Source organism: Convolutriloba macropyga, chromosome 4 (genome assembly GCF_964194025.1).
Source record: "Convolutriloba macropyga chromosome 4, txConMacr16.3, whole genome shotgun sequence".
Lineage (NCBI taxonomy): Eukaryota > Metazoa > Xenacoelomorpha > Acoela > Convolutidae > Convolutriloba > Convolutriloba macropyga.
In genome coordinates this window covers 74122145-74138698 of record NC_134471.1, presented here as the reverse complement: position 1 = coordinate 74138698, position 16554 = coordinate 74122145, and the positions used below count along the sequence as shown (strand labels likewise).

Genomic DNA, 16554 nt, shown 5'->3' with positions numbered 1-16554 from the left:
AATAAAAAGAATTTTATATTTGCAGCTTGATATTTTCTATTTATTAAAAAAATAGAAAAAAGAATTTTCTATTTGCTGCTTGATAATTGATTCAATTTCAATATAATCAGCTGGATATATTCAGTTGTACCTAAATAGACACATAAACAAAAACAATAACCGACACGCTATATCCGGATTAAATCACACAGCGCGTGAATGGCATTGATTGTATATCTGTCGAACAGCAGTTGGCTACGATCATGCTTTAGTTAGCATTAATTTGAAGCAAAAGCTTTCCCAGAAATTTTAAAAAGTATACACTTTTGTACCATTTTCATTTTGTACAGAATAAGAATTATGAGCAAATTGCCACAGGATGTCGGCTAAAATATCCCCAGGCAATCATAGTTCTCCTAATTACTATACTCTAGTAAAAAATGCTTACCAGTTCTGCTACCTTATCGGGCGATGTGTAAAAAATGTTTTATTACTTATAACCAATTAAACCAGAGACCCACCAGTCAGCATAAGCAATCTATGATGCGGAGTTTGTTTGGTGCAAAATTACAACGAAAGAGCGCATGTTTCAAACTGCGGAGCTCCAGCAATTGCTCCGGACCGTCTAGTGATTAGGACATTGCGTTGTGGCCGCAAAACCCAGGTTCGAATCCTGGTCTGAACAATCATTTTACAACATCCAGAGACCCACCAGTCAGCATAAGCAATCTATGATGCGGAGTTTGTTTGGTGCAAAATTACAAAGAAAGAGCGCATGTTTCAAACTGCGGAGCTCCAGCAATTGCTCCGGACCGTCTAGTGATTAGGACATTGCGTTGTGGCCGCAAAACCCAGGTTCGAATCCTGGTCTGAACAATCATTTTACAACATCATGTTGAAGTAGTTTATCAAATTTGACTGCAATCAGTTACATACGTTATCGAAGAAACTTTGTTAAAACGGAACATGTTAAAAGAGAACATTGTTAAAAAGGAACACGTTATCAAAAGACCTTTGTTAAAAAGGAACATGTTAAAAACCCAATCAAAACTCATAACAATCTGAATGAAAAAATTTAAAGATTTGAAACCGACTTTAGATCAACATTTTATTTCCACTGGTTATTACGCAACAGAGGCTATAAAAAAGGCCCTAACTCCCACTGGAAACCCTCTAAAGCCCTGTGTTACCACGAGAGTTTGATGAAAACATACCACTCGGTTGTTATAGACCTCTCGAAGTTATTCGACAACTCGGCTTAGCACAATGGAGTTTGATAAATTCTCGATCGCAAAGATATTGGGGGTAATATTTGTTCATTAGCAAATTTGTTATAAAGTTTTAAAAATTTGAAACCAGAATTAAAGAAACTAATTTTCGAAGCATCGGTGGTTCAGTGGTAGAATTGTCGCCTGCCAAGCGATAGATCCGGACTGAATTCCCGGCCGATGCAACTATATTTCTACTTGTAAAAGATAGAAAATATTTTCTATATTTGCTGCTTGATAATTTCTAATAATATAAAAAATAGAAATAGTATTTTCTATTTGCTGCTTCGCATTTGATTCTGTTCCAATATTTTAAGCTGCAAATATTCAGTTGCACCTGTACAGACCCACATAACAAAAACAATAACCGACCCGCGATTTCCGGATGAAATCCCACAGCGCATGAGAAGCATGGCTATGAGGAGCAGTCCGCAATTGCGCTCAAACTATAATTCGGCTATCTAAACTGTAGGCAACTTAACATTGTGGTAAAGTATAACACAGAATGGGGACGGTCCTCTACTAGGTACCAAAGGGGGAGCTATTGTTGAAAACATCTTATTTTTACAGACGAAAGGAGAAGCGCCAACATGCGCCGATAGGGGTTTGAAACCACTTCGTTTCGCGGCACTTAAAAAGACTAACATGTTTAACATGGTTGAAACACTCTTCGCTTGAGAGGAAAGTACGTTTATTCTTTGTATATCTATCGAACAACAGTTGGCTATGATCAAGTTTTTAGTTAGCATTATTTTGAAGCAAAAGCTTTCCCAACACTTTTGAAAAGTACTCATTTTTGTAAAGTTTTCATTTTGTACAGAATAAAATTTATGAGCAGATTGCCACAGGATGTCAGCTGCAAAAGCCCCCAGGCGATCATAGTTCTCCTAATTACTATATATTAGTAAATGATGCTTACCGGTTCTGCTACCTCACAGGAGGAAGTGTAAAAAAATTGTTCTATTACTTCTAACCAATTAAACCTGAGACCCGCCAGTTATCATAAGCAATCTATGATGCGGAGTTTGCTTGATGCAAAGTTACAAAGAAAAAGCGCATGTTTCAAACTGCGGAGCCCAGGTAATTGGGCCGGATCCTCTAGTGGTTATGGCATTGCGTTGTGGCAGCAAACAAGCAGGTTAGAATCCTGGTCTGGACATTAATTTTATAACATCATGTTGAAGTAGTTTATTAAATCTGATTGCAATAAGTTGCATACGTTATCGAACGAACTTTGAATAAAAGGATCATGTTGAAAAGGATCACGTTATCGACGGAACTTTGGGATCTATTCTGTCTTGATATTTGATTATGCAATTGCGCACAAACTAAAATTCGGCAGTCCGCAATTGCGCTCAAACTATAATTCGGCTATCTAAACTGTAGGTAAGTTAACATTGTGGTAAAGTATAACACAGAATGGGGACGGTTCTCTACTAGGTTCCAAAAGGGGAATTATTGTTGAAAACATCTTATTTTTACAGACGAAAGGAGAAGGGCCAACATGCGCTGTTAAGGGTTTAACTCTACTTCGTTTGGCAGCACTTAAAAAGACCAACATGTTTAATATGATTGCAACACTCGTCGCTTGAGAGGAAAGTACGTTTATTCTTTGTATATCTATCGAACAACAGTTGGCTTTGATCAGGTTTTTATTTAGCATTATTTTGAAGCAGAAACTTTCCCATCACTTCTAAAAAGTACTCAATTTTGTACCGTTTTCATTTTGTACATATAAAAATTTATGAGTAAATGGCTGCAGGATGTTGGCTGAAATAGCCCTCAGGCATTCATAACTCTCCTAATCACTATACTCTAGTAAATGAACCTTATCGGTTCTGTTACCTTACCGGGGGAGGTGTAAAAATTGTTCTATTACTTATAACCAGTTCAACCAGAGACCCACCAGTTAGTATAAGCAATCTGTGATGCGGAGTTTGCTTGGTGAAAAGTTACAAAGAAAAAGCGCATGTTTTAAGCTACGTAGCCCTAGCAATTGGTCCAGATCGTCAGTGGTTAGGACATTGCCTTGTGGCCGAAATAACCCAGGTTCGAATCCTGGTCTGGACATTCATTTTATAACATCATGTTGAAGTAGTTTATCAAATCTGATTGCAATAAGTTGCATACGTAATCGAAGGAACTTTGTTAAAAAGGATCATGTTAAAAAGGATTACGTTATCGAAGGAACTTTGGGATCTATTCTGCCCCCCCCCAGTGTTTTTTATGAGCCCCAGTTACAAATTATATGTTGTTATTCAGCACGTTACTATGTAAGAAAATAGCACATGCGACTGGGGGTCATAAAAAACTTATGCTCACTAAGCTGGGGGGGAACAGAATAGATCCGAACTTAGTTAAAAAGGAACATATAAAACTCAAATAAAACTGATAAAAATCTGAATGAAACAAGTTCAAGATTTGGCACCTACTTCATATCACTATTTTATTTCCACTGGTTATTCTGCAACAGAGGCTATAAAAAAGGCATTAACTCCCGCTGGAAAACCCTTTAATCTCCCTCTGTTAAAAACGCCAGTTGGTTCGAAACATACCATTTGGTTATTATTGCCCTCTCGACGTTAAATATTCAACAATTCGGCTAGCATAATTGAGTTTGACTTCTCGATCGCAATGATAATAGTCCATTTGTTAAATATTTTTGAAGTATAAATTTTTGAAAATTTGTGACCAAAAGTAATAATCAAGCATCGGTGGTTCAGTGGTAGAATTGTCGCCTGCCACGCGATAGACCCGGGTTCGATTCCCGGCCGATGCAATTTTTTTCAATTGCAAGAGCACTTTCTATTTGCTGCTTTATATTTGATTATGTTTCAATATTTCGCTTGATATTTTCTCTTTTCGTCTCCCAGTGGTTCATATACAGGGGTGGGGACATAATTGATTATAATCTAACACCGCCGTCTTTCATAATTCACGTGTCATGCGGCCTATCTATCAAACATAGAGGATCACACTCCAGCGGGGGGGGGGGGGGTGTAGTTGACACTTACCAGCGTGAGGTTGAACCAATTCCTTATCACAGTTGAGAGTGATGAGGACAATGACGTGTGCAGCTCCCGTCTTTGTTGAGAAGCCGACAGCTGATTGGACAGTTGAGCAGAGGACACTAGTGACGTCATCAATGTTAGAGGCATCAACCAATGAGGTGAGTCTGACCAGACAATCCATTGGACGGGAGGAGCGAGCGGAGGAGGCACGTGCCGAGTCCAGCTGATGGAAATAAACAACTTGATAAAACTTTAAAATTTCGGATCTATTCTGTTCCGCCCCCCCCCCCCCCCGTGTTTTTTATTACCCCCAGTTACAAATTATATGTTGTTATATAGCACGTTACTATGTAAGAAAACAGCACGTGCGCCTAGGGGTCATAAAAGATTGATGCTCACTAAGCTGGGGGGGGGGGGGGGGGGGGACAGAATATATCCACAATTTCTATAAATTAATAATAATAATTGTGGTTACAGCGTGCTCGCAGCGGAAAGGCATTCGGCCACAGCGGCCAGTTCTGAGCTGCCCTTTTTCTTATTATACCCCACATTTCAGACTGTTCTTTCCGTGAGCAGAATTGCTCTTTTTCGATGACTATATATCACCAAACCTTTTTTTGCGTCTGAAATGTCGCGTGCTACAATCATTGCCGCCAATATTGGACAAGCTATGTTCAACCTGACACTATGGTAAAAGGAAAATCAAGGAGCGAACTTCATAACATTTTTCATATTTGCCTTCTCACGCTTCAAATACGCCTCAAATACTCTATAAAAAGAAATCTAATTCAGAACACTCATTTACAGAACACGTGCCATTACGTAGTAAATCTCTGCGTAAAAAATAGGCACGTGCTTCTGGGGGGTGCAAATAATATGCACCCACTAAGCTGGGGGGGGGGGGGGTGGGGGGCACAAACGGAAAAGATCCGGGAGCTCTAATGAATTGCAGCCTGCTTCAGTTCCGGGGGGAGGGAGAGGGGTGAGCTTAAATGGGAGTAAGAAGTTCAATAGTGGGCTTCAAATAACCACATTAGAGGTTAACATATACCACTATTAAGATTTAAAGTAAAAAATGGCACCAGTTTCGGCGCATTTTTCATTTAACATTTAGTAATAAATAGATGGAGAGAGATTTTTAGATCACGCGAAATGCAAAAAGTTAACGGCGTAATAGTCACGCGAAAAGTCAAAATTGTCAAGCAAAAACTTTGCATAAAAAAGACACACACGTTTACAGTAATTGCTATGAACTTCGCTCAAGAGCAATTAAAGATGTTCTTACTTGAAAAAAATTGCGAAATATTGGATTTTCCACGCACATTATTTATAGCCAAAACGCTTGCACGGCTTCAATGTTTCTGGTTGTGATACTCAAGACCACTTCAATTTACATGAAATAACTTAAGGAGCTCATCGATTGAAAAAAACTGGAACTCAATCTACTAACTGAGCTGTTTCTAATTGTTATATTAACGTCCGAGAATTCAAATAAATATCAAGAAAAAAATATTAGATAATAATCACTCTAAAAGCTGGAAGTCAAATCAAAATTGATATTCAAAAAACCTTTTTGATTAGTCTACAGCATTAAACCTATAAATTTCTGCATTAAACCAATTATTTTCGGCAAAGTAGATTTTGTTCCACACAAGAGGTAATATCCAGCCTGATTTTATCTCTTATGCTCTAACGTGAACATAACTCAAACAAAACAGCGCAAAAATACATGAGCCATTAATCCTATTTCTTAAGCAAAATCAATGAATTCAGCGTTCCAAACTTCAATAATTTTGTACCTTGTAAAGGTCAGAAAAAAAATATATTTTTTCTATTACCATCCTGCAAATTAAAATAACTTTGTGACGCTTACATGCCATAAAAACAACTCAGTCATCTTTTGAGTATTTGATATATGCTTCATAAAACAATTCGCCATTTTTTTTAACTTAACTTTTTTAGCATGCTCTCCGGCATACGATATCGATGTCATTGATCATCTTCAATTCATATTCAAATAATAGTTTACTGAATACTATCATCTGTATAGTGCAACCATTTTTTGACGAAATTCGTTTGTGAGACAAATCAGTTGAGATAAACATAACCGACTAACGTGCGACGGTTTGCTCTCAGACGACCGGCGAGCGGTTGGCTTCGTCAGTTGCTAGCCACGGTTTAGTGAGGTCCGCTCTAGCTTAATTGAAGTGGAGTGAGGTGAGGGTAAGAGATGATGACATCACGCCACATAACAGCAGCTGAAGAGCGACATCAACAAAAGAGTTAACGAAAGAGCGAGAGAGAGAGAGAGCGAGAGAGATAGTGTGAGAGATAAAACGTTAACAAGAAAGATAGGGAAGGAAACCCCCAAGAGAGAGAGAGAGAGAGAGAGAGAGAGAAAGAGAGAAAGAGAGAGCTAAGAATATTTTCCATGGTGACATTCGACTCTGCAAAATCTAGTTTTCTAGCCTTGTTAGTAATTAAATCATAGAAAAAAAACCGGAAAGTGCAATATTCAAAGGAAAAGTTTCCACATTTCGCAGTGGAAAAAACGTTCCGAACCATTTTTTGTCTCTGGAGTTCTGTCATGTAACCCATCTGCAAGACTTGAAAAGTATTGTTGGCCAGTAATGATAGGTAAACTCAGAAAAGGACAAAAATATTCAAAAATTTTAAAAACAATTGCAAATTTTAACAAAATCGTGCTGAAATTCGTGATATTTACATCTTCACAACCATTTCATTTTCGCAAGAGACTATCCAGTATCCCTATTGCAAGCCTTAAATAGCGTCATTGGCTCATAGAGATCCATAAACTTAAAACAAGATAATAATCTTTCGAAAATTTGAAGAAAATTTAAATTTCATCAAAAAATTTCCAAAACTCGAGTCATTAAAATTTTGATAACCATTCCATTAACTCTAGAAATTATGCAGCAGCTTATTATCAAACCTCGGAGGAAGTCCTCGGTTGGTCCTAAAATCCCGTTCTTAAGGTCAAAAAGGCAAATGGTCAGACGAAAATTCGGTCAAGCGAAAAATGGCATAAAAACAGACCAATAGAACTAATATAGTTGCTACAAACTTCATTTGAGAGCAATTAAAAAATGAACGTCTTATTGGGCCATTTCCTCAGCTTAAAAATGTCAGAAAAGACGTCAGCCTGGGATCGACATAAATAAAAATCCAAAGCTGCATCTTCAAGCTCAAAAAGTGCCGATAGTGTGATATGCAAATTCCGATATCAAGGTAGATGAATCCAAGATTTCGCACGATTCAAAACAAAGGAGAAAAAATTAGAGCTACTTTTTGATTCTGACTTGTCTCACTAACTAAAACACTTCTTTTGATTCATTAACAACCCAATTTCATGTATCACTAAACAATACCGAAAACAGATATTGAAAAGAACGGAAAACAAACAAAATCAAATAATCGGAAGCTTATTGCGGAGCCATTTCACTCTTCCTCGAGGTACTTACATGATTGGAATCTGTATGGTAATTATAAAATGTAATCGATAGCTAGCTCCATCATTGCATAGGGTATAAATTACACTATTTTTTTCAAAAACAAGCAATTATTTGTTCACACACATGGTTTTTTTTTTCACGGGGGTGATATTCTCTAAATTAACGAAGAATTTCTGGAACTGTATTTTATCATATTTAGAGAAACTTTTTGCTGTTTAATGAGAGGGATTAAAAAAATTGTTAAAACGTTGAGTAAATCGGATACTCAGAAGAAATTGGAGAACTCGTTTCTCTCTTCTTTCTATTGAAATTAAAGTCCTGCTCGAAGCAAAAGTTATAGATTGCCTCAGTTAATTCGATGTTGATGTCTTCTACAATTGATTTCTGTACTAATGTTTTCTATTTTATTTGTTCCGACCCCCCTTGTAGGGGAAGGAACTATATAATCAAATGGGTTTTTTTGTTCAGTCAATTTTGGCCGATCGATAAATTCATCGTAGAGAAATGTGAGTGGTATCATAAAAAACTGGTCCAGCCTAGAATTTGAAAATAAAAAGATTTTTTTGAATTTCGTATTTTTAGAGGAGTTATCGAGGATTGATGTGTTGAGTGAATACGTCATATTTGGTATGATTTCGTTCACTTTTAGTGTAATTTTTCTTCAAATTATGATCTTTTCTTTAAAAATTTTTCATTCAAAATTACATTTCACGCCACAAAAGGAATCAATTTGTATTCCTAATACACAAAAGGTGATAAAAAAACTAGTTCTGGTCTCATAGGGAAGTTTACTATAAAAAAAGTCGAATTCTAATTGAGAGCTGTTTTTTTTTTGAAAACTTCAAATTTTTTAGGTCACCTAGAGACTGGTCACTTTTCATATCGATATTTGGTTAATGATAAACCTGATTTACAGTAAAATGACGCCTAATGAAAAAAAACACGTTTTCAAGGAATCACACATCTTTTTTATGGCTTCGACTCTGAGCTTTTGTAATTTTTAATGAAATTTTGATTTTCTTTTTGAGGTTTTATTGAATTTTTGGAGCCCTATGGCATAGAATCGTTGACTAAAATGCGATGGGTTTCTTAATTAGCATTAGTGAAGCTATTCAGTGTTTTGATTGGACAGCTAATGATTGTTAAGACTGTATAATTTTTCAAAATTTTTTTTAAACATTAACCGATCATAAACTTATTATGGTAAACTGTAAGTCAGTCGCAGTGCTGACAGGATCCTATTCCTTTCTACTATAACCAAAACTAATCTGTTTAGCAGTTTTATCTTCTAACTATTGGTTTTATGACTTCGATGCCACAAGATTTCAAAATTTCTGGATAATTTCGTAATTTTGAATCCGTTTGAAATTTTATTACATTATTCTAATTTGGATAGCTCCCGTTGGTTTAGGGAAGACGTTCAATGGATCAAAGATAAAGTTTTCAGAGAAACGTTTATGGTTTAAATGGCTTCGACGCCTTCTCGCACTTTTCTACTGATTTTTTGGTTTGGTTTTTGCCTGTATTTGTTGTTGTTTTCATAGTCATAAGACTTATTGTGATATCTTTTTGATTACACATGCATGACAACCATCTTTTTTTTTCGATCGAGTCCTGACTGGGCGTATTTATTGACTTCTGTTGAGAGCTAATGAACATATTGTCTGTTAAGACTTTAAAAAAAAATTTTCAAAAAAATTTTGAACATTAACCAATTTTAAACTTATTTTTATGATTTGCAACAAATTCTCATTAATAACCAGAAACCTTTCCTTTCCTTCTACAGCAATCATCTAAATTATTTTGGTTACAGTTTTTTTCTAACTCCTTGCTTTATGGCTTCGATGCCACAAGATTTCAAAAAAAAAATTTAAATTTTTTAATACTTTTGTATTTTTGGTTCCTGTTGAAATCTTATCACATTATCCTAATATTGATAGCTCCCATTGGCTTTGAGAAGACGTTAAATGGATCATAGATAAATTTTTCAGGTAAAAGGAGATGGTTTAAATGGCTGCGACACTCTTCTCGCACTTTTGTAATGAATTATTGGTTTCTGTATTTGTTTTTGTTCCATAGTCATAAGACTTATTGTGATATCTTATTGATTACCCATGCATGACAACCATCTTTGTCCCTCTATCGAGTCATGACTGACTGTATTCGTTAACTTCTGTTGAAAACTATTGATTTTAATGGCTGTTAAGACTTCAAAAATAATTTTTCAAAAAAACTTTTTGAACATTAACCAATCGCAAACTTATCTTCGTGAACTGTGCAAACGCCTCAGTAAAATCCGGAACTCCTTTTTTTCCTACTTCAACAAAAATCATCTAATTTGCGGCTTTGTCTTCTAATTATTGGTTTGATAAAATCGATGCTCCAATTTTCATAAATTTTCTGGACAATTGGAAACTTTTCGAATTTGTTTTTGGTTCTTCTGAAATCTCATCTTATTATCCTTTTAGTGTTAGTTTCCATTGGCTTAAAAAGGATGTTCAATAGACCATAGATAAAGTTTCAAAAGCAAAGCTTATGGTTTAAATGGCTTCGACAATTCTCGCACTTTTCTACTGAATTTTTTGTTTTAGCCTCCATTTGTTGTTGTTTTCTTAGTCAATGACTTATTGTAATGTCTTATCGTATCGATGACTTGTCAATGACAAAAATTCTTGTCGTCCCATCGAGGCATAACTCTTACGCTCCCATCGAGCGCTTTTATTGCCTTTCGCTGAAAGCCATTGAGTTTAATGGCGTTGATATTACCGGTTTTCCCAGAAATTTCGTGTTTTTAATGTATTGATTCATATCTATTGATATTTTGCAGTCATAATGAAAACAAAGTTCTCATGTTGTTAATAAATTAATAGATGATAGAAAAGTCATACCAAAAAAATACTATTTTTTTAATGGCTTCGACACTTTTCACGCTCAATTTTTTTTTGAATTAGCGGTTTTTGCCTATTTCTTTTTAATCTTTAGGTAGGCGTAAAATGCTGACCGGTCTCAAATGCTTGTAATTGAATATTCAAGGATTGATGTTACCCGAGGCAGTCATTTTATAGCGAAGAGTCTCAAAGTCTATGATATTATACATTTTCAATGATTTTTCAATTATTTGTTTTGTTTTTTTTTTGTCGACTTGCAGCTTATTCTCATCATTGAGAGGTCTAATTCAGTTTATTGAATTCGAATAATCTAAATGTCCAGTGATATCATGTCGTAACTGATCTTTTGTTTGTAGACAATATGTGTTTAAATGAAACTTTTAGTGGTGTACTTGTTTCTTTTACTCTTCTTTTAGCGCATCAGCGTAATAACAGATCCCAATGATTTTCAAATGTGGCCCAAATGCACTTATTTAGTCTTTCAGTATAATTTTAGTTGCATTAGTATGAATGAAAATGGAAGGAAGAATACATAGTATTCAGATAATAGTTAATGATTTTAATGGCTTCAATAATTTGTGTTTTCGCAAATTGTTTAATTTTTTGAGTTTTTCTGTTTCTGTAGTCCGTTCCTATGGCTTAATCTAACCAACGACAGGTCCTCTTGGTTTCATAATTAATGTTTAGTAAATTTATTCAGAATTATTTCGTTGAAAGCTAATGCTTTTCAGACTTTAGAAATTATTTGGTTTAAAAAAAGTTGATTGGTTTTTTTTATTTCGTCTTATTATTTCCTTTTGTCGACTTTGTTACCTAGTCTCATTGAAGGAAATTGCCATCTGCTGCATAGTATGGACAAAGTAAATTTGTGCAGTTAAGGTTTTATACCATTGCATTTTGGCGTTGCTACTAGGTGCGTTCAAATTAAGATACTTAGTTTTTGCCGTGAAATTTTTGTTTCGCTTCTTTTGTTGTGTTTGTTTTTTTCGCAGTTTTTTCAATGCAGGATCTCGTCAGCGCTGTAATGAGGTATGGCATTATGTAATTCAATAAGTAGTTAGGTTTTTAAACGTTTTTTTAAACTCAAACATCTATTTTTATTGTGTCTTCATTTGGTTGACAATTATGTCAAAAGTGTAGATGAGCTGGGGTCGAAACATCATGTGCGAACGCACATTAACGAGCATCTTTGTTTCGTTTCAACTTTCGAAAAAATGTTGACCGCTAAAACTTATATCATGACTATTTTTAAAAATTTCAAAAGTGGGATATAGAAGTAAGGTTTTTTTTTATCATTTAGTCTCTTCAGCAAATCAGATGCTGTAAAGTTTGCCCAAAACTTGGAAAACTTGTTTCGTAGGCATAAAGATCCAGAAAACTCTTTTCTAAGAAACAAACCTTATGGCCTGTATAATTTTTTCAAGAATTTTTTCAGCCTGCCGAATTTTAGCAAAAGAGAAGATCAATTGTTTTGTAAAAAAAAAGTGTTAGAATTTGAACGAAACGTTCGCCTGGTCTTCGTGAAAGAAGAAAATTGAAATTAGTTCACTTGCTTAGCTTTATTGCTGCTTTTACCAGCTGCAAAATTGTAGTCTAAGGCTTCACGTTCTCATTTTCATGCTGTTTTGAAAAATATTGGTGACCAGGACATCAGATCAAAAATGATGGAGTCCGGGTTTCACATTTGTCTTAAACTCCATTTTACTTTCAACTTGCTCAAAAATTAGATCTGTAACGTTATAATTTCACATCTGTAAATTTAGTTCACATCTATATATGATCATTGATTGCAAGAGTAACTCATTGCAGATATATCAGCCGCCCAGTAGAATTCTTTTTCACTTTATGCAAATAATTCTCGAATTAATATCGCTCAAAAGAAGAGGTTAGTACATTTGTATCACTATTTTTAAAAAAACGTCCCGGCGTCCCTCAGTTTTGTGCGATCAAATTTGATTTCTGAAACTCATATTACAGATAAATATCTAACGATATAGAAATGGTCCAAGTAATATTGACTGCCAAAGCAAAAAAAAATTCGAAAGTTAGTCCTGAATTAAATTAGAAACAATTTATCATACCTGCTGGTCAAACATTTGACTATTTCACACCATTGAGAATGCACATTACAATTTAATATATTTTTTCAAGGGGTAATTTTTCCAAAAGTGAAAAACAGTTTAGATCCTTTATTGTAAATAAGCCAAAATTCAAAGCCAAGAAATATAAATTTGATGAACTAAAGCAAACTATCAGTCTGAAGAGAAAAACACGACCTGAAAATTGTTGTTTTGATACAAAATTTTCGTTTAAAAATGAGTGTATAAAAAACAGAGTTAATTTCAGTCGGTACAGCTAACACAAACAATAATCACGAGGTTTCAAATATATAACAACTTTGTAAGATTACATTCTACACGCGGAAAAGAGAACAATTGAATTGAACTCTCAGTTTAAATTCACTTAAAAAACAAACTGTAATAAGTATGAATTTGAATTGTGGGCTCCCGCAGAATAAAAAAAAAACAATGATTAAAACAACCCTAATAATAACCTGCTTGCTAATCAAGAACAAAACAAGGGATCTAAGGGACTAAGGGATCTAACAATATGGATCTAAGGATCTCTCCCCCCCCCCCCCCAGCTTAGTGCAAATTTAAATCTTAGGATCTATTCTGTTTCAGCCCTCAATTACAATTTATGAATTTTGTTATTGAGGACAGATTAGATCCAAATTTTACGCCCCAAGGAGCACGTGCTAATTTTTACATTGTATGGCTCCATATAACACAATAATTTGTGAGTGGGAAGGGATAATAAAATCATAAAAAAAACACGGGGGGGGGCAAATAGAATAGATCCGAAGATATTAAATTGTTTAGAAAGAAGCAGTAAAAACGATGAAGTCTGTGATGTTGTTGTTCTATCTGCTCACTTTATGTCCTCAACGGATAGAGACAGGAACTGAATGCAATTGTTCAGAACCCTGCCATTGCCTGAAAAAACCCCACTCAGATGAGGTTAATTGCATTTGTGACGGGCGGAAACGATCTCTATTCCACCTTACAAATATGCCAGTACAACGCACAGTTGACAAACACTAACGCTTCGTCAATGCCCTTCTTCAATTCATTATCTACGATAGGAGGAGAATTTGGCAAAAAACGTACTAATGAATTATGAGAGCTAATAATAGAAAATTGTAATGATAACTTCAAAAATTAATTCACAATGATAACTTTTAAATTAGTGTTTTTCTATGGAAGTAGTCTTCGGGATAAAGTTTTCACTAAATTTTCTCGAAAAAAGAGGAGAAAGCATTTTACGCCAGACGGTTTATAGAACCCCAGGCTCTCAATAGCAATCTGATGACAGAGGAGTAAAATTGAAGAACAAAAGGCTAAAGCATGAGAAATCATCTCATTTTCAAATGAACGGTTGTTGGAAAACGGATCGCAATTTGACTGCAGTTGCGTTATTCGTATCATGCAAAAAAACCTTCAGCTTTCGGGTCTCTTCATGTAGAAACGATGATTGTGTGCCCACTGAGGACATTTTAATGATTCAAAAAGCACCTTGCATAAAATATAACATACCCTGCGAATTGCAGGAAAACAGTCGCCAATGATTGCCATAAGCCCGGTAGGGATTGAAAGAACAGAAAAAAACTTTAAACATAACCGACTAACGTCGAGCGAATTGCTCTCAAACAGCCGGCGAGAGATTAGCTTCGTCAGCAGCTAGCTACCGTTTAGTGCGGCTAACTTTAGATTAATTGAAGCTTAATTGAAGAGTCGTGAAGTGAGCGTAGCGGGGGGTCTTTGGCTTTACGGGGCCACAACCTTACGGCCTGACGGTGGGGATTGGGATGGGGGTTCAGCGAGGAGAGCTTATGTGCGAGAGGGGTGAAGTGGGGGGTGGGGATGTGGGGGTTGTCAAACTATAAGAACCGCCCTTCACACCATTAGTATACGTCTCTAAAAAAGTTTCTGTGAATCGCATACTTGGAGACTAGTGAGCTGAAAGGCTCTAAAATAACTTAATGCCCTCTGGTCGCTAACTGTTTACGATTTTAATTTATTTTGTTACCATTTTTGAGGACGAAAAGTCAAATGGGTAAGACAAAAATCGTATAAAAAGACCACATGAGTAATAAACTTCGGGCTAATTGTTCTAAAACGATCAGCTGGCTTCATCAGGAGCTAGCCACGGGGGGGGGGGGGGGGGGGGTGCACAGGCGAGCTGATGAGCGTCGGGCAACAGTGCGGTGGGGGGCAACCGCGGGGGGAGGGGTGAGGGAAACAGTAGGGGGGGGGGGGTTAACTTCTAAGAACCGCCCTTCACACCATAAGTTTAAGTCTCCAAAACAGTTTCTGTGAATCGCTTACTTGGAGACTAGTGAGCTGAAAGGTTCTAAGAGCGCTTAATGCCCGCTAGGCGCTACCTGTTTATTCCGTTTTTGAGGACGAAAAGTTAGATGAAAAACGTTCAAGCAAAAAATCGCATAGAAAAAGACCGACAGAACTAAAATATAAGCTACAAACTTCCTTTGAGAGCAATTAAAAAAAGACTGTTGTAAAAAAAAAACTTTTCCAAAGTGCAAACTCCATTGATATCATTTCGTAATAAGACATCTGTTGTTTCTGAATGAGAAAATACAGGGCCAGTAACAATACCAATAAGTATCAGGGTTGGTACTCAAGACTTATAGAACAAGACTTATAGGTGCAAAGTTCAAGTAGCTGGCATCAAGAATTTGGCTTTACGAGTATATCCCATTTATATTTTTATGAACCCGTTGATTTTAGATTAGTTTAGAGAAAAACAGCTGATCAACAGCGCTTTGAACAGCATGACCGAAGAGTGAAACCAACCTAAGACTCAAACATTTCACGCAAACATTTGAACAGGCTGTGAATTAAAATAAAACAAATTTTTGTTCGACGAAGTAAAAAAAATATAGGACCTAATCTACAATTCAAACGATTTTAATTGACTAAGAAAAAAACTAGATCTAGAAATGACTATGAATGGATTGGAGAAACCATTCAAAAAGTCTGATCGAAAAAATCAAAAAGCAGTTTAAATCGAAGCCAAATTGTCGCATGTAAACAAAAACTATAGACGAGGAAGCAAATGTTTGTTCGACCACTTTTTTGCTCTGTACTTTAAATTTAGAGGTAAAAATCACGCCACCAACTCACTTGCTTTTTCGCTTCTCTTCCGATTTTGACCTGACGGAAACGATCACTTCAGTTTGACGGGGGATGCGATATTAGAACAGAACTTGATTAAGCGAACAATTTTTCTAGCCATTAGGCGAAAATGTTCAGCTAAAGTTTTGTGGACATTAAGCAGATATCAAATAGAACACTTAGAAGCTGTACTCAAGAACCGATTTGACGCGGTACAGTACTCAAGTCTCCCTAAGAATTCCCTTTGCATAAAAGTGATTTATCAACGCATATGTGAAATGCACCACGTCTTTTCAAACGTTTACGTCATTGAAATAGCCCTCAGTAAAATGTGCGCAAAAGAATTTGCTATAGAAAAAAAAACGAAAAAAAGTTGCTATAATTGCTTGGCGGACCTAACAGGAAATGCTGCGAAGCTCAAAACACTTTTAAAAAAAATAACTGTGTTTTTGTCAGCTATTATTATCTAGAAAAAACTCTGGGGACACTTGGATATTTTACAGCTACCGCGTCAAGTGAATTTTGGAGCACGATCTTTAAGTGTTTGTAATTGGCATTTGCCTAATTTCCAAAAAAAGTTTTTTTACAAAATTTTCGCTTAATCGCTTCAAAAATTGTGCTCGCCTAATCGAAATGTCGCCTAATATTCAGCACCCTAATTTGACTTCAAAATTCATGAAAGTGACAGCACCCAAAAAACTCAAATTTTTGAATGGTAAAAATAGGGCCACTATAATAGC

At 35.8% G+C, this 16554-nt stretch overlaps 1 protein-coding gene and 1 non-coding gene across 2 annotated transcripts in view; one reads left to right on the top strand and one right to left on the bottom strand.

Moving 5' to 3' along the window:
• The window catches only part of LOC142338168 (proteasome adapter and scaffold protein ECM29-like), a 198860-nt gene that overhangs the window by 94934 nt on the left and 87372 nt on the right, over positions 1-16554 (bottom strand). The window contains exon 13 of the mRNA XM_075387804.1: positions 4262-4481. Within this exon, the coding sequence (XP_075243919.1) occupies positions 4262-4481 (220 nt within the window). The remainder of the gene's footprint in view (positions 1-4261; positions 4482-16554) is intronic.
• Positions 3956-4026, top strand: Trnag-gcc (transfer RNA glycine (anticodon GCC)). Its single transcript has one exon. It is a non-coding gene; the product is annotated as a tRNA-Gly (tRNA).